This window comes from Ambystoma mexicanum, chromosome 3p, assembly GCF_040938575.1.
Source record: "Ambystoma mexicanum isolate Mex_15411 chromosome 3p, UKY_AmexF1_1, whole genome shotgun sequence".
Lineage (NCBI taxonomy): Eukaryota > Metazoa > Chordata > Amphibia > Caudata > Ambystomatidae > Ambystoma > Ambystoma mexicanum.
The window spans coordinates 1,116,198,177-1,116,216,308 of NC_090925.1; the positions used below are offsets into that span (position 1 = coordinate 1,116,198,177).

General features: G+C 52.7%; 1 protein-coding gene across 1 annotated transcript in view; it reads right to left on the minus strand.

Moving 5' to 3' along the window:
- The window catches only part of HSPA4 (heat shock protein family A (Hsp70) member 4), a 711,161-nt gene that overhangs the window by 488,542 nt on the left and 204,487 nt on the right, over positions 1–18,132 (minus strand). Inside the window, exon 7 of the mRNA XM_069652484.1 lies at positions 1,876–2,120. Within this exon, the coding sequence (XP_069508585.1) occupies positions 1,876–2,120 (245 nt within the window). The remainder of the gene's footprint in view (positions 1–1,875; positions 2,121–18,132) is intronic.

An 18,132-nucleotide genomic window follows, 5' to 3' on the forward strand; every position in this document is an offset into this window, starting at 1 on the left:
TCCAAGCCCACCAATGGTAGTTGTCTGCACCAATCAGCCTATAGTTATCCCCATCGCAGATGCTTATTCCAGGGCTTCCTCCCGACAGACCCTCACCAACATCCTTTTTGTCATTCCTTTGCCAGATCTATGGACTCTTCATATTATCTCTGTGCTCTGTCCGGTCTCTTCCTTTCCCATGAATGGTGGCACCCACTGGGAAGTGCTCATGGCTTCCTTCGACCCTCCTAAAGTCATCATTAATGTCTACCTTAATGGCACCGTCTGATTTGTACCCCTCCCTGGAAGGTCTTTAAGTCTGGCAACCTTCTTCATCTTGCCACTCAACTCTCGCTCTGCTGTCAAACACTTCTCTGACATCTGGTACGCCTCCTTGAAGAACTTGACCTTGATGTCCTCAGTCTTACGGAGACATGGTTCACGGAAAGCTCTGGCACAAGCTTCAACACTACTCCCTGAGGGCTACAAGATCCTCAGTCCGGAGGGGGTGAAGCCCTGATCTTTCCTGAGTGGATTACATCTCTCTCTGGAACGTCAGTGAAGACCTGCTCTCCAAACTTGACTAACATTCCCTCAGTACTCATCCTACTCGATCTCTCTTCTGCCTTCGACACAGTCAACCATACCATCCTGCTCAACCACCTCTGGGCCATCCTGGGTATCACTGATCAGACTCTGCCTGGCAGGCCTTTCTGCTCTGAACGACCCTCCCAGGTCCAACTTGGGTCCTTCCTTTCATCCATCTCCCTTTCTACATGTGGTGTTTCCCAGGGGTCTAACCTCTTGCCCTGGCGTTTCAACCAATACCTGGCAACTCTTGCCCAGTGCATTGCTATTTTCTGCTCCAATTTCCAGTGTTAAGCGGACAACACTCCAGTTATCTTCAGGCTTCCCTCAACCACCTCCTCTCCTTCTCTCATCTCAGATTGCTGCACTACCATCCAGGGTTGGTGTGCCGCCAATGAGCTCTGCCTGAATGCAAGCAAGACAGAGATCCTCTTCATCGGCACACCTTCAACCTCCTTTCCCCACTCTCGGGCCAGCCTCCCTTGGCCCTCATCCTACCCCCACCTGCGAGGCCAAGAACCTAAGGGTCATCTTTGATTCCACGCTTTCCTTCTCTGATGTCTATAAAAAGTCAAACTTCCTACTGCACCTCCTCAGAGGTAATCTGCCTTTTCTCCTTCCCTCAGAAGCTCACCGTCTCCCGAGCTCTGGTTCTCTCTAGGGTGGATTATTGCAACATCCTCTTTCTAAATCTACCTGCCTCTACACCCTTTACAACTTATCTAGAACAGGACTAAGACTTTCTCAGCCTCAAGCCCTGGGATTGTATCTCTCCAGCCCTGAAATCTCTCCACTGGACCCCATTCAGGAAAATTCATGGTTCAGCCGTTTCCTTTCCCCAAATTCTACTGTGTTTTATACAAGTGTTCACAGGGGAGAAACTGTACCTTTTTTCTTTGTGTAAGTCACCCTTTCCATGCGTGGAATGAGAGCGGATCAGGAGGTTGGAGAAAAGTCCTAATGATTCATGCCTGCCCGGAGAATATCATTCCTGTGCCAGTATTATGTAGCTATAAGAGGCTCATCCACTCCTGCAACAGTTATCCAAACAGGCCTGGGGTGTGCTGGCGCTGCCTGCAAGGTTAAAGGAGTCCCCCTACACTCGAATTAATCCACACTTGCAGCTGCATGGTCGTAGCAGCACGTGGGGCCTGGCCCAGTGTGTCGTGCAGGAGGGATTGTGTCCAGGTGACCACTTACGCAGGTTCAGCTCATGTCACATCCTATCAATATGGAGGAAAGGGAACTGGACACAAGTATAGCAATTAAGCATATGCATTTTCAACAGATGAGTGTTTAAAATATTACCTGTTCATTTTTCCAGCGACATCAATATCATTCATGAAACATTCAATATTCAAAGGCAGGTCTGAAGCATTTGCACTCATCAGTTTCTTCAGCTTTTCACACTCCTGGGCAAGTCTCAGCAAAGGCCGGATATTGGACTTTATGTCTAGTTTATACTTTTTTCCAAATTCTTCACAGAAGTAGTTCACCAATACATCGTCAAACTTCCTGCCACCAAGGCTGGCATCAAATGCAGTAGCAAGAACCTAGGAAAATAATAAATGAGTGCATATATATATATATATATATACACACACACATATATTTACATATTTATTTAGGTTTTCTGTACATGGATTCATTTGAAGCATCAAGGCTACTGATGGATACTTCCACAAGTAACTATTACTTCAATGAAACATTTTAGCACTGCATATATCATGCTATCCACAAAAATAGTTACCTATAAACAAAGTTCTGTAGAACGTGTATCTTGTTTTCTTGCTGTGGATAATATACACAATTTTCATAGCATGAATACAGAACAGATAGGTGTTCGGCAAGATTTTCGTATTTATGCTAAATCTTCCAAACCTCTATCAACCCCAGAACATTTTGCTTGCACTTGGTAATTAGGTTTCCTCAGCCCTAGATGAGTGGTAATTTTTCCCCCCTCTGGCCTAGTCTTTAACTCTTTAAGGGTGACATTTTTATGCCTCTCCATAGTGTGCAATTGGATTTATAGTTCCCTGTAACTTTTGGGCTTAAGCTGGGATGCCCCTTTGAGCTTCCCTTTTTTGGAGCATTTCTGTTTCATCCTTGCCGTGTTTACCGCGTTCGGCTACTAACTGTGGCTAGTGTCTAAACCTGGCTGTGCAACATGGTTTTTCGCTAGTCCTTTTGGCCATCTTGTTCTTTAGCCTTCTTCCTGCCCTGTGAGGTCAGTAAAAGCCTTATATGGACTGCCAGTGCCCGGAAAAGCAGGCGCTTTTGGCTACTGGAGGGCTATGTGTTTGCTGGCAGGATGTGAGTTGGGACTGTCTGAGACCAATTTGTGGCGTGGGTCCAGTGTCTGAGTGGTATGCATGAGTGTTCCCACAAGTGGTCCCGATTGGACCACTGCTGGGATGTGTGGCGCTAGTCCCGCTATCTGTTGGTGGGAGTTTCAGCTTTTACCTTGCTTTTAGTATAAGAAGAGAACTCCTGCACCCATTCTTTAGAGATCCTGGAGTAACCTGAAGGAGCCAAGACTCCTGTCCAGCTGTGAGACCTGTGAAGAGACCCGAGACCTGACTGAAAGAAAACTGGCGACCAACTTCTGCTGCTGTCCTGGTGGAGCCCCGTTTTTCTCATGATCTTTAGCAGTCCTGCGAGGGAGCTGCAGCCCCCTAGAATGGAGGGATCATCCATTCTTGCGGTCTGCTCGCTACCCTTCAAAGAGCCTTCGGTAGTGTCCCAGGACCGTCCTGTGGCTGACCAGCTCAGAGTTTGAGCTACTGTGCTGCCGACGTCTCGACCTGGAACTTGGGGAATCCTCTGCTTGTTCTACAAGTCTTGCCTAATTGAAACTTCAGCATCCTATCTTTAAGGGGACCCAAGATGGAAGTCTGACAGCAAACAGTGAGCCCCTTTGCATCGCTGTTCTGCGGTGACCACCGTCCGAAACAGCTTACCTGACCAGAATCTAGTCCTGAGAGGGGTCCTGCATCAAGTTTCTGCTGCATTCTTCATCTGAGGGTCCTTACAAGAGTAAAAGACACCAAGCTGAGACCAGCACGAACCTGCACCCCCTGCGCATCGAGGACCGACGGCAGGAAAAGCAACCTCGTACCTTCTACCATTAACCTGCCAATTATGGGGGAGAACCCAGAGTACTGGTGGTAAATTACAGTGGTTATTTCCAGCCCCCAACTCCCTTTAAAAGTTTCCCCAACTTTTACTAAACATTTAATATACTTCGGTTTTACCATAACTTGCTGGCACAAGCATTCTGAAAGTTGGGGACACCATCAGTTAGAATACATGTCCTCTAACCCTTGGAACTGTTCACTGGACCCCAGAGACACTGCCTTTATTTTTTCCAGCTCAGCTTCTAACTTTAGGGGAATTTCCCTGAGCTTTTAGGCATAAGGCCCCAGACAAATTGGGGAAGGACTTTTGAAGTCAGAGTTACCTGTGGACCTTTGGTGCACAATAGTGCTGCTTGGCAATTTCTATATACTGTTCAAGTGTAATCTGTGATTCCCATTGTGTGTACTCATTGTGGACCCTTTACAAGCTCACCACCTCTTGAGACTAAGCCTAGACCCAGGTCACTGCCACCTTGCACTTGTTTGGCTACAGCTCCTCAGAGTTGTCCCCATCACAAAATAGGTTGGCCTTCTATGCATCTGTCCACCAGGCAGAGTATAGAAAATCAGTCTCAACAGTGGTGATTGCCAGGGAGTCTGGTTTAACATGTCCCCTAATGTTTAAGGGGTCTGAAGGGGTGGCTTTGAATAGGTCATCTACTCTCGTGTTGACTGCGCAAGTCAGTCAAGGTGTAGAAAAAGATGGGCCAATTCTCTTTTTAAATGATTGTAGCAAGGGAATGTCCTGCTAACACCCTTTCTTTTCAAACTCAGTATTGTTTTATTCAGTGTGGATGTGGAAATGGTGGCAACTCTTAAGTAAGTCATCGTCCAGCAACTGATCATCAATTTGAGAGTTAGTCCACTGTCAGGCAATGTCTGGGGGTGTCAATAATTGACATCTGGATGAGTCGTCCAGGTAGAATTAGTCTGGGTCTTCACTAGGGTCATCTTAGTCTATATACCATAGATCCTGAGCTTGCAGATTTCCCCCTCCGCCCCCCCCCCCGTTGTGAGTCATGGGAGGTGCCCATGGCTGTATGTGTGGAAATAACCAGGTTACTCACCGTAGTGACCACCTTACTCCTAGTCCATAGTCCCCTTTCCTCCATACTTATGGGACATCTCTCCGTCCTGTGGAGCACTTTGTAAAAAGTATCAAAAATTTTGGAAAAATGTGTCCTTCCTCTCTTTCTTGCGCGGGACCCGGCACACGGCCGTAACACCCCCCCCCCCCCCCCACCTTAGCTCCACCCCGTGCATCGCCCAGTCCTTTTCTACCGCCAGGTCTAACACCTATTAGCAATAACAGAGGAACCTTATTAAAGGGGACGGCGGGCGTATGGAGGAAAGGGGACTATAGACTAGGAGTAAGGTGGTCACTACGGTGGGTAACCTCATTATACCCTTACGTCCCATCCCCTTTCCTCCATACTTATGGGAGATTCCCAAGCACTCCTTACAGGAACTACGGGTGGATTGAAATACCCCTTACTGAAACAGGTTCTTCAGCACAGCCTGACCAAACTGAGCATCAGCTCTTGAGCTCATGTCAAGACAATGCTTACAAAAAGCAGATGGGGAGGCCCAAGTAGCTGGCCTAGCGATGGACTCCCAGGGGATATATTTCTGAAAAGCAACCGCGACTGCCTTATCCCGCAACAGGTGTGCATGAATACCCTGAGGAGGTTTCAGCCCTTGGACGGGGAAAGACTGCGTAATGCTGGCGGCGATCCACCGAGAATTAGTCGCCTTAGATGACTGCTTACCCTGGGTGTTACCAAAAGTCACAAACAGTTGAGAACTCCTAAACTCAGAAGTTCTGTCCAGATAGAACTTCAGAGCCCTTCTGACATCAAGACAATGCAGAACCCTTTCTGCCTCTGAGGCAGGGTTCGGAAAAAAGACCGGCAGGGAGATCGAATTCAGATACCACCTTCGGCAGGAAAGAGGGATTCGTCCCTAGGACTACCTTATCCTTGTGAAAGACCAAAAAGGGATGCTCCACCGACAAGGCCTGAGCTCACTCACCCGCCTTGCTGACGTAAGGGCGACCAAAAAGGACACTTTCCAGGACGGGTACTTGAGGTCCACTGTGGCCTTTGGCTCGAAAGGCTTAGGACGACGCCAGAACTACATTTAGATCCCATGACGGGTGCAGACTACGAATTGGAGGATAAAGGCGTGTCAAGCCCGCAAAATGCCGCTTAACCACTGGGTTACTCAGTAAGAGCATTGGTCCGTAGAAAGGTAAGCGGAAACCGGTGAAAATGAAGTTCTCCATGACAGAACATGGACACCCGACTCTGCTAAGAAGGATACAAAGGACAAACACGTGTCAACTGTAGCCCACCCCCCCCCTTGGGTCGAACTGCCTGTTTAAACACCAATGACAGACCCCAAGCCATTTGCTTCTGTACTGGGACCAGTCGAGGGTTTCCTGGCTGCCTGGATAATACCCATGTTATCCGCAGACAAGTTAAGATGTTCTAAAGACTTGAACTCAGGCACCATGCCGCCAAGCTGAACAATTGTGGGGAGGGGAGCCACATCTGCTGCTCCCCCTGATGAAGATTGAGGGTCACTGGTAACCTGATGAGCAGATACACCAACAGGTGTTGAAGTTCTGAGAACCAAAAAATGGCCGGCCACCACGGGGCTACGAGTAGAAGGGAACAGTTCACCGAGTTCTTCAGCTTCCAAATTGCGCAGTAAACTAGAGGCAGAGGCGAGAAGGTATAAGCTCTCATGTTGTGCCATGGAATCTCGAGAGCATCCCCCAGAGAGGAGGCTCCCAGCTCTCCTCTGGAGGCATACTGAGGAAGCTTCTTGTTTACCACTGTAGCGAAGAGGTCCACCTCCGGTGTGCCCCAACACATGAAAATCCACGAGTAGACCTCCGCCTTCAACTCCCACTCGTAGCTGACCACTGTCCACCGGCTGAGGGCATCCGCTGTGACATTCAGCTGGCCCGGGAATGTGCACTGCAAGCAGCCAAACACCATGAAGCACAGCCCACTCCCAAATCTGGATGGACAGGTCCATGAGAGGGGGAGACTTGGTTCCCCCTTGCTTGTTGATGTAATACATCGACACCACATTGTCCGTGCGTATGCGGAACACCTTGTTGGCTACGATCGGACTGAACGCCCTGAGTGCTAGGAAGATCGCCAGAAGCTCTAAATGATTTATGTGGAGGAGCTTGTCCTGAGGCGACCAGAGATCCGAGACCTGAAGAGGATCCAACGTCGCACCCCACCCCAGGAGGGAGGAGTCCGTCGTGATAGTCACCCTAGGGGCTGGGTCCTGGAACCCCGCACCCAGCGACAGGTTGCTGAGAGATGACCACCATTCCAGATCCACTCTCATGGAATCCGGAATCATCAGCTTGGAATCCGGGTCCACAGCTTGATGCCAAGAACTCTGAAGAGCCATCTGAGTCTGCCTCATCTTGAGACGAGCAAGATGAAGAGCCGACACGTACAATGCCATGAGGCCCAGAAGCCTCTGGAACCACCAGGCCGACATGCTCTCCGACTGCGCAAACATCTGACACGTGGATAACAGATCCGCCATTCTGTCCCCGGTCAGGTACACTATGCAATCAATCGTGTTCCAGCGAAAACCCAGGAAACTCAAGTCCTGCGAGACCATCATGGAAGATTTCCACCAGTTCGCCGGCAGCCCAAGATGGAACAGGAGCTGAAGGAGACACTGAAGATTGCCCTCTGCGTTCAACGGGCAAGGACTGCGTAAGAGCCAGTCGTCCTAATACGGATACACATGGATACCCTGCAGACGAAGATAGGCCGCAATCACTGACATCTTTGTTAAGACACGCAGAGCTGAGGCCGAAAGGAAGCACTCGAAACTGGAAGTGCTCCTCTCCCAAAGAGAAACGGAGATATCTCCTGTGTGGATACCAAATCAGAATATGCATATACGCATCCTGAAAATCCACCACGCTGAGCCAATCGCCCATCTGCAAGTAGGGACGTATCTGGCTGGGCGTGACCATCTTGAAATTCTCTTGAGGTAGGAAAAGATTGAACTGGGAAAGGTCTAGGATGGTGCGCAGCCCAGTCTGGTTGGGTTTGGGCACCGTAAACAGCAGGAGTAGAAGACCTCCTCTCACTCCCCAAAGGGAACAGGTTCTACAGCTCTGTGATCCAGAAGTTTCTGAATCTCGGCTTTGAGGGAGGGCGAGCCCGACAGCTGAAAAGGAGGGTTGAAGGGTGGGGTATGGGATAGGGGAAAGCGGAAGTCTGCCCGAGCGACTGACAAGACCCATCTGTCTTCGGTGATGGTCTGCCATGCCTCCCAATGAGACGCAATGCGTCCTCCCAATGGGGTCTCGTCCGAGCGTGGAGAACCCTCATTTTGTAGGTTTTTCGGTGCCACCTGAAGAGTCCGTTGTTGCCTCCGGCGGTTATTCCCCGGAGGGGTATCCACTCTGCGAGATTGCCTGTCTAGGAAGGCCCTAAAACCAGAGGAGGGTCGCCTTTGCGACAATGGTCTCTGGGTTTTGAAAGGGGTCTTAACAAGGACCGACAAGGACATAGCTGTCTGAGTGCTATCCTTCGTCTTGGTCAGCTCTCCATCTGTTGTAGAAAGAAAGAACTCCTTACCATCAAACGGAAGGTCCAACACCTTGTTCTGCACTTCTTTTGAGAATTTGGTGGCATGCAGCCACGCCCATCGTAAGGCATCAACCCCCATCATAATTCTCCGAGCCGAGGTGTCTACGTGATGGGCCGCAACCTCCAGGAGATACAGGGCCAAGACCCTGGCGTCGGATAATACCGCTTTAAAGTCTTCCAGCTTCTCGACCGGGATGAACTCCTCAAACTCCGACAGACCTTTCCACATCCGCATATTAGCCCCCGCTAACACTATTTCGGCATTGGCCTGCCTGAGCTGCAAGGCCGAACTGGCGAAAATCTTTCTCTCAAGGGAGTCAAGGAGTGTATCCTCCTTTCCCAGAACCTGAGTAGCCGTCGTGGAAGAGGATGCAGCAGACCTGGACTGCAAAGTGGCCGCAGCCACCACTATGGAGGAGGGGGGCGGACAAAACAGGACCACCTCTTCCGAAGAATGCATCCTATATCGCGCGTCAATTTTCTTATTTACGAAAAGTCCAGAGTGTGTTTTTTCCTAGACCCTGCAGACCTTGGCCAGAACGTCCTTCTGCAAGAACAGGCCAGTACGCTCCAAATGAGACCGGGTGGCACGCCCTCCTGCGGAGCAGGTGCCTCAGGTACCGGAACATCCAAGAAGCACATCATGTCCAGTACCTGGTCATGAAAAGCTCTATTAGAGCGGGGCAGTTCCTAGTTGTCCCGATTGCCTTGCGCATCATCTGACAGGTCAGGATCTTGCTGAACCGGGTCGGCCGCTGCCTTGTCCACGGGGGACAATGGGGGCAAAGGCAGAAGAGTCGGGAAAGGCACTGTAGGCAAGGGAGGTGTCGGCGGAACCACCAGAGGAACGGGTGGACCCGGAGGCGCGGGCGGACATATCTCCCTAAAAAGCCCTTTGAAATATTCCCCCATGGGGTCGGTACGCATGAGCGTCTGACATTTGCCGAAAAAGGCGTCCTCCGGGGACTGTTTTGGAACCAGAGGAGGCCTCATGAGGAGGATAATTCCAGGGACGTAACGGGGAAGGGTGCCACACCGGCCGCTCCACCGACGTATCCACATAAATCAAAGGTGCCGACCCAACAGGCAAGGAACAAGTTACTTACCTGTAACTGTTGTTCTCCAGCATAGGTCTGGCATGGATTCACATGCTCATGAATATTCCCCGTCGTCAGGTTGGGAATCCTCGGTAAAGAAAAAACCAGCATCAGTTTCGTTTCTGATCTGTCTTTCGTAGTAATAACCAATCACTGGTCTCTGCGTCATACTGACCACAGCCAATGACTGCCCTCTACCTAAGCACCGCCTCTGGCAGCCATCTTCAGATTTGGAAGCACGTGAAGTGGCAGTATGACCAAGTGAAGAGCCGCAGAGGGGTAGGCGGGAGGGTTCGCATGTGAATCCATGCCAGACCCATGCTGGAGAACAGTTACAGGTAAGTAACTTGTTCCTTCTCCAGCATGGGGTCTGGCATGGATTCACATGCTAATGAATAAAGAATACATAGCAGTACACACATGCACAACCACGGGAGGTGGCAAAGGCTCAACATTAAGCATTACATCAAACTCAACATTAAGCATCTTACCTCCTCACCAGGCTCACCTCAGGCGAACAGGTTGCGCAGCACTGCTTGGCCGACCCTGGACTCCTCCCTGGAATCCCGATCGACGCAGTAGAATTTCGTGAAGGTGTGCGTCGACCTCCACGTAGCAGCCCTGCATATGTCCAGCAGGGGCACACCAGAAAGGAACGCCGTGGTAGCTGCGATCGCTCTGGTGGAATGGGCTCTCGGACGGCCAGGCAGCGGTCGGTTTGCCAACGATGACAGTACATGATACAGCCGGAGAGCCATCTGGAAATGGAAGCCTTCGAGAGAGCCTTCCCCTGATTGACAGGTCCAAAATTCACAAAGAGTTGTGACGTCTTCCGAAAACACTTTGTGCGGTCCACGTAGAACTTCAGCGCTCTAGCCACATCCAGCGAGTGCAAAGTCCTCTCGGCCGGCGACGAAGGCGACGGGAAGAACACAGGCAACACCAAGGGTTCGTTGAGATGGAAGTCAGACGGTACCTTGGGCATGAAGGAGGGGTGCGTCCTGAGCACTACCCTCGTGTCGTGAAAAGTCAAGTACGGGGCCTTGCAGGAAAGGGCCTGGATCTCTCCCACCCGTCGTGCGGAGGTGATGGCCACAAGAAACGCTGTTTTCCACGACAGAAACTTCAACGGGGCCGAGTGCAGAGGCTCGAACGGAGGTCCCATGAGCTTGGTCAGCACCACGTTGAGCTCCTACGCCGGGGCCGGCGCCTTCACCGGCGGGAACGATCTGAACAGTCCCTTCATGAACTCTTTCACCAGACGATGAGACCACAAGGACGTCCGGCCCGTGGTTCTGGTGTATCGGGAGATCGCAGCAAGATGAATCTTGATGGACGCGTGTGCCAGTCCAGCTTTGGCCAGCGTCAGCAGGTACGGCAGTACCTGGGGAGCCGTAATCCGTAGAAGGTTAATCTTCTGTGCGTGGCACCAGACAGAACCTCTTCCATTTGTGTCCGTAGCATTTAAGAGTCGAGGACGCCCTGGCCTTTGCAAGAACCTCTCTGCAGTCGGCCGGTATGTCGTATCCTCCAAACTCTAGCGCTGCAGGAGCCAGGCCTGCAAGTTCAGCGATTTCGGGTCGTGGTGGTGGATGGCGCCTCCTTCCCTGGAGAGTAGATCCGTGTCCACCGGCAGCTTGATTGGCGGGGACTCTGACAAGTCCAGAAGGTCCGGGAACCATATCTGCCTCGGCCACGCAGGTGCGACGAGGATCATCCTGCACCGTGACCTCTTGAGCTGGTTGACGAGCCGGATTAGCAGTGGCAAAGGAGGGAACGCGTAGAGGAACAGGCCCTCCCAGGGGAACGAGAAAGCATCGCCCATGCTCCTCGCCTGGGGAAACCTGCTGGCGAACCTCCGGCACTTGGAGTTCGTCGCCGTCGCGAACAGGTCGCTCTGGGGTGTGCCCCACCGTCGGAAGAGGCGATCCACTAGATCCTGCCGTAGTTCCCACTCGTGGCACGAGCGCAGCTCCCTGCTGAGTGAGTCGGCGATGGTGTTTTTTATCCCTGCCAGATGAAACGGCACCAGAAACATCCTTTGGGCGACGGCCCAATGCCACAGGTCCTGCGCCTCCTTGGACAGTGCTGGGGACCTGGTTCCGCCCCGTTTCCTGATGTAAAACATGGTGGTGGTGGTGTTGTCGGTGAAGATCCTCACCACCTTGCCCTTTAGGGACGGAAGGAAGGACCTGAGGGCCCAGAGCACTGCACGGAGCTCCAGGACGTTGATATGGAGGGACTTCTCCGTCGGGAGCCAAAGGCCCCTCGCATGCAGATTTTCGGTGTGCGCTCCCCACCCTTCCAGGGAGGCATCCGTGGTCACTGTCTCCTGGTGGTCTGGGGTCTGGAAGTTCGTGCCCGCCGTCAGATGCGCGTGGGTGCCCCACCACCGGACCGCTCGGCGGAAACTCTCGTCGAGTGTGATCCTCTCCTCGAAGCCGCCCGTCGTTTGGAACCAGCGCGCGTCCAGGAACTCCTGCAACGGGCGCATCCGGAGCCTGCACATGGGAATGAGGTAGATGCAAGAAGACATCATTCCGAGGAGGGACTTGATGGACCTCACCTTGGCCGCGTCGGAAACCAACATCCGCTGTACCTTGCCCAGGATGGACCTGGTCCTTTCCTCCGACGGGGAGGCCAGAAGGGACACTGTCGAGCTTCGCTCCCAGAAACAGTGCGTTTTGCGCGGGTACCAGGTGCGACTTGGCGTAGTTCACGGAGAATCCCAGGTCCGTGAGAAGTTGGGCGGTCCTTGCCGTGTGCTCCACGGCAAGCTCCCTCGTCTTGGCTCGAATGAGCATGTCGTCCAGGTAGGGGTAGACGTGGATCTCCTCGCGGCGCAGCTGCGCCGCCACCGGTGCGAGGCACTTGGTGAATACCCTGGGTGCCGACCGTAGTCCGAAGGGGAGGGCTTTGAACTGGTAGCGACGCCCTTGGACCACAAACCTGAGGAATTTTCGGTGCCCCTTTAGGATGGGAATATGGAAGTAGGCATCCTCCAAATCCAACGACGACAGGAAGTCTCCTTCCTCCAGCTGACCCAGGACGTGCTGGAGGGTGACCATCCGGAACTTCTGCGCCTTGATGAACTTGTTCAGACGTCGCAGGTCTAGGATGGGGCGCCATCCTCCCGTCTTCTTCACGAGGAAGTATCTCGAGTAAACTCCGGAGCCCCGAAGCCTCTTTGGGACGAGTTTGATGGCGCCCTTCCTGAGCATCGCCTTTACCTCCAGGAAAAGCTGAGGGACGTGAAGCTCTTTCCTGGCCACGGGGGGGGACGCGCGGGCACCTTCTTTGAAACTCGAACGCGTGGCCCCGGGCTAAGGCGTCCAGCACCCAACGGTCGGTGGAGATGGACTCCCACACGCTGACGAAGCTCGCCAGCCGGCCTCCCACCGGGGTGCTTCGGCGGGGGCCCGACCCCACGGCCGGTTCAATCCTGTTTCGACGAGGCTTTGCCGCCTTGACCTCCTTGGCGACGACAGCGGGGTCCGCCAGACTTGCCTCGTCCTCTGTAGGCCTCCTGAGACGACGAGCGGGCCGCTTGACGGTAGGTGGAGAAACCGCCGCCGGAACCTTTGGAGGCGCCCTTGCCGCCGCTGCTCCGAAAGGGCGTCCGTCGTTGCTGCAGGACCCCAAGGGCCCGGGCCGTCTCGGTGTCCGCTTTAATGGCCTGAAGGGAATCGTCCACTGTTTTCCCAAACAGGTTGTTCCCATCGAACGGCATGTCCAGGACTCTGGTCTGTACGTTTTGACGGAAGTCCGTAGCCTTGAGCCATCCACGCCGCCTAAGGCACACGCCGTTGCCCAACTGGTGAAACCCAGTGTCGGTGATGTCCGTCGCAATAGTGATGGCGTGGTCCGACGCCACCTCACCTTCCTGTAGGATCTCCAGGGCATCCGCCCTCTTGTCGTCCGGTAGGAAGTCCAGCAGGGGAGCCAGTTTGTACCATAGCTCCCTGTCGTAGCGGGCCACGATAGCCAAGGCGTTGGCCGCTTTAATCGTCGTCGCTGCAGACGAGATGACCCTGCGTCCCATAGCGTCCAATTTCTTTCCCTCGCCGTCCGGTGGGGAAGTCGATGTGGAGGCCGCACCCCCCCCCCGCTTTCTTCCTGGCCGCCGCGGAGACGACGGAGTCCGGGGTAGGCTGCGCCCGGAGGCACAGGGGGGCCGCGTCCGGGACCCGGTACTTCTTCTCGTACCGGTCTCTTCTAGCTGGCGTCGTGGAAGGGTTCTTGAGGAGGGCGAGACCCTCATCCCAAATGTCGTCCAGTAGAGGCACCGCGAGGACCGTCTTCCTCTTGGCCTCGCGCCGTTGATAAAGGAATACTTCCTTTTTCTTCTCCTCAGGGCAGAGTTGGAAAAGCTCGGATGCCCTGGCGATCATGGAGTGGAACGATCCAATCTCGTCGGGCGGAGAAGCCCTGGTGGGAGGTGACGACGGCAGATCCTCGTCGTATACCTAGTCGTCCGTACCCGTCGCTGCCGTGTCAGTCCCCGTATCATCCCCTCGGGTGGACGGGGAGGAGGGGTGGACGGGTCGCGACGGCTGAAAAGGAGGTGGAGGGTGAATCCTTCTTTCCTTGGGCGGGGGAACACCCGAAGGTCCCGGTTCAGGATCCCCCGACGGGAGAGGTTCCTCCGTCGGCAACGGTAGTCTCGTCCTTATCTCTGAGCATAAGGACTGTATAGCCAACAAAATGGCCGCCGAGTTGTCTTGCGGCGCTGGCACAGGGGAATCCGACGGGCGATCAGGGGCCCCGTCGACACCCTCGACGATGTCGTCGTCACCTGCGTCGGGATCCATCCCGACGGGCCGGTCTTCATCCACGCCAAGGCCGTGGCTTAAGACCTCGATCAGCTCTTCCTCCGAGGTTGGAGCCGAATCTACGACGACGCCCTGCCCCCCCTTTTCCTTCCCCGCCGGGGATTTCACGGGGGTCCTATCGATGGGCACAAAAGAGGACTCCCTCCGAGGTGGCAGGGAGACTCTGAGCCCCGAGATCGCAACCACTGGTGTAGCCTCCACAGGCTGAGCCAGGGCCGGCGCGACAGTATCGATAGAGGGCTTGGCCGGATGGATTAAGGCCTTCACACCACCTTAGGTGCGCTCACCGCCTTATCCTTGAGGGGCGGGACACTGCCTCGCTCCCCCTCCGATGGGGCCTTCGAGCTCGACCGGGGCCTCTCCAGGAGCCTCGCCGGGTGCTCGCCCTTCCTCTTACCCGACCCAGAGCGTTGGCTCGTGGCTGAAGGTGCCGGGGAGGGTGCGCCCTGCCTGGCGCCCGTAGAGCCCGACCGTTCGGCGCTCCCGGTGCCAGCGGACTCGCGGTGCTTGGCCTTGTGTTGGACCCCTGTCGCCGGGACGTCCTCAAAGGTCTTAGAAGACCGCTCGGATTTCTTCCTCTTCTTCTCGCCTGACGGGCTCTTCCCTTCCAGCCAGTTGGCGAGGCGTTGATGGCGGTCCTTCATGGTCCGCTCCGACATATTGCCGCAAAACGCACAGTCCTTCTCCACGTGCGTCTTGTCCTCATGTAAGCAGTAGAGACAAAAGGAGTGTTCGTCCTCCTTAAAGACGTTCTGCAGCTGGCATCCAGGGCAGACCCTGAACAGCTTTCCGGGCGTCGAGTTTCCCTTCTCCAGGGCCATGTCCGGGCCTGAGAAGCTTCTGGAGTCCTCCAAAAACGTAGCTCGACGAAATCTTCACCCTTGAGGGGCGCAGACGAATCCGACACGGGTCCCCGTTGATCGGATGGAGAGTCGGTGGAGCTTGAGGCTCTTTTGACCGAAAAAAAACGAAGTTTTTGAGAAAAAACGTGAAAAAATAGCACCAACGCTCGAGAGCAATAGCACGAGGATCCCAACACATGAACGTGCGGTAAAAATCTGAAGATGGCTGCCAGAGGCGGTGCTTAGGTAGAGGGCAGTCATTGGCTGTGGTCAGTATGACGCAGAGACCAGCGATTGGTTATTACTACGAAAGACAGATCAGAAATGAAACTGATACTGGTTTTTTCTTTACCGAGGATTCCCAGCCTGACGGGGAATATTCATGAGCATGTGAATCCATGCCAGACCCCATGCTGGAGAAAAGTATGACGCGACCTTGAAGAACTCGAGAGGATCGGAATCCTACTCTGAGTCGTCGAGGTTATCGACGACATTCGGGGTCATGGTGGAAGCCCTCGGTATGACTACTGACTGAAGTAGTGACAGTTGTAGGTTTATCCTTTATCGGTGTCGGCATCGAGGACGTCATCGATTCGACCCATCTATGCGTCGATGGGCCCTTTGATAATGGCGTCGATGATGCAGTCTTACTGCCTTTGCTCGAGGGTTTGCGACGCCCTCGGGCAGTTTCTTTCGCCGGGTGCAACGACTCACAGCATTTTGATTTTTCGGGTCTTTCACCCAGGGTATCACATTTAGCCATCTCCGAGGGGGGGTCAAGGCCATTTTCTCGACGACGCTAAGCATCTTTTTACAGAATTCCTCCCACTTAGCTGGAGAGCTGCGTTTTGGACCCTTTCCGGGGAAACAGAAGACGAAGAAGGGGGAGAGCTTCAACGCCTCTTTCGAAAGTTTGGATCTCGAAGAGTGATGGGAACTGCTTCAATACCTCGAACGAGAACATTTCCTGCGACGGCCAGGAGACTAACGTCTCTGCCGAGGAAACTTTCGCAGGAGTAGAAGTTTTAAGTCTTACCTCTTTCGAGCTTCCCCTTACGCTCCTTCAAGGCTTTCACCGTCATGGACATGCAGTACTCACATTCTGAACAATGGTGCTCCAATCCCAGGCACCACAAACTGATCCATTGAGGATCCGTCAATGACATTTCCTTTCCACAACCTCAACACTTTTTGAAGCTTGACTGTGGGGGTCGACGATTCAGATGAGGAAGCCATCAAAAAGAGAAAGATATACTCGAGGAAGAAGTAGAATCTACTTGAATAACAAACTGAGCAACACGAGTCGAGGCCCACGAAGCGCAGAAAAACGGAACTGAGCAACGGATGCTGCGCAAGTCTATTTATACGCATGATGACATTGGCGCCGATATGGAGGCTGGTGTCGAGGGACACCAACTCTAGGGACGTCAATGCGCAGCACCCTCTACTAAAAAAAAAATTCCGAGGCCAGCAAGCTGGAAGTAAATCTATCAAGATAAGTAATACGTCGGAGGAACATCCCATCGAAAGAACGTTACCATGTAAGAAATAACTTGTTCATCTTTTTTAGTAATCACGTAATCGGTATTTCGACAATTACCGATCAGCAAACTTCTTGACTGCCAAAACAGATTACTGTAAAAGCATTTCTGATGGTTGTATCTGTTAGATTCACATGCTGTGCATAGTCTGACATCCAGTGGTCACCGCAGAACATTGCATCTTGTTTTTCGAAAGTTGAAAAGGGACGTCGACATATGTGTGTCTAACACTATCCTTATAGTGACGTGCAGTGTACCCAAAATCCTTAACGCGTTGAGGTGCAAGGGTGTAGTCTGGGGAATGGGAACGCCTCACCCGCCGGCGCCTCACCTCAAAACGTTTAGATACCTGGCTACTCTTAGTTCATATTAGCGCTTAGCATACTACCAGACCGGATTACACCAGATCATGTGCGTTGTTTGTAAGCCGTTTGTAAGCTGGCCAAGAGCTCCAGGAAGATCCTACGGACTACCAGGAAGCATGACTGACCGAGCCTGAGCCCCCTCAGAGCGCGGGACCCCAGATGCAAGGAAAGTCCATCTCCACAGCCAGGAACCGCAGTGTTGCCATTTGCTGTAGTCACGAGGAGCAGAAACACCGAAGTGACACTTGTGTGAAGATTGCTGATTGCGGTCGGTGACCATCCCATTGTAGTGCAGGAGTGCCCAGAAGTCCTCTCTCTTGTCCCAACGACTGAGGCCCAGGAACACCAGGATCTGCAGAGCTGCAGAGGAACAGAAGCCATCTGCTGCACTTTTCTTCAACCTAAAGGTACTGAACTTACCTCTTGTTGTGCATCCTCGCTTGTCTTGGTTGCTTTTGTACAGTTGCCAACCGCTTCTTTACCTCACGAGCCTAATCAGCTTGTGGTCCTACTTTGATTTCTTCTTATTCTACAAAGACTTCTAAAACATTGTGCAAGACTTAATTACCTACAAGAAGTGTTTCAGTTCCCCTTGACTTTTGCTAACTTAACATTGGCTGGCCTGGCTCCCTGAATGACTGTTCTCACCTCTGCTTATGTTTGGTCTTCCTCAAAAAGGAAAGAGTTAACGACTTAGCATTTTTTTTTTTTTTAAATTGTGAGAGCACTTGACAGATTCCAAAACCTCTTCTTTGACACTCCTCTCAATAATATTCTAAAAGCAACTTTGATATATTAATGTTCCCAGCACCCTAACAATTGAAGTCACCTGAGAGTGTAGGTAGTGTGTGTGGGCCATCCCAAATGGGTATTTGCGTATATAGAAAACTAAGTGTGTATTTTGAAGTATTTGTGTGTTGCTTTATATTGCTCCCTTCTGTTAAATTAATAATTGTCTAATCAAGAAAACTTGTGTATAGGAGTTTATTTGTATACTTGTCACTGAATCTCTAACTCCCCTACAGGTCACATTGACCCCTCTTGAGATAAGCCTGGCTGCTCAACACGCTACCAACCTTGTACCAAAGGTTGGGTTCCTTTTGCAAGGTGG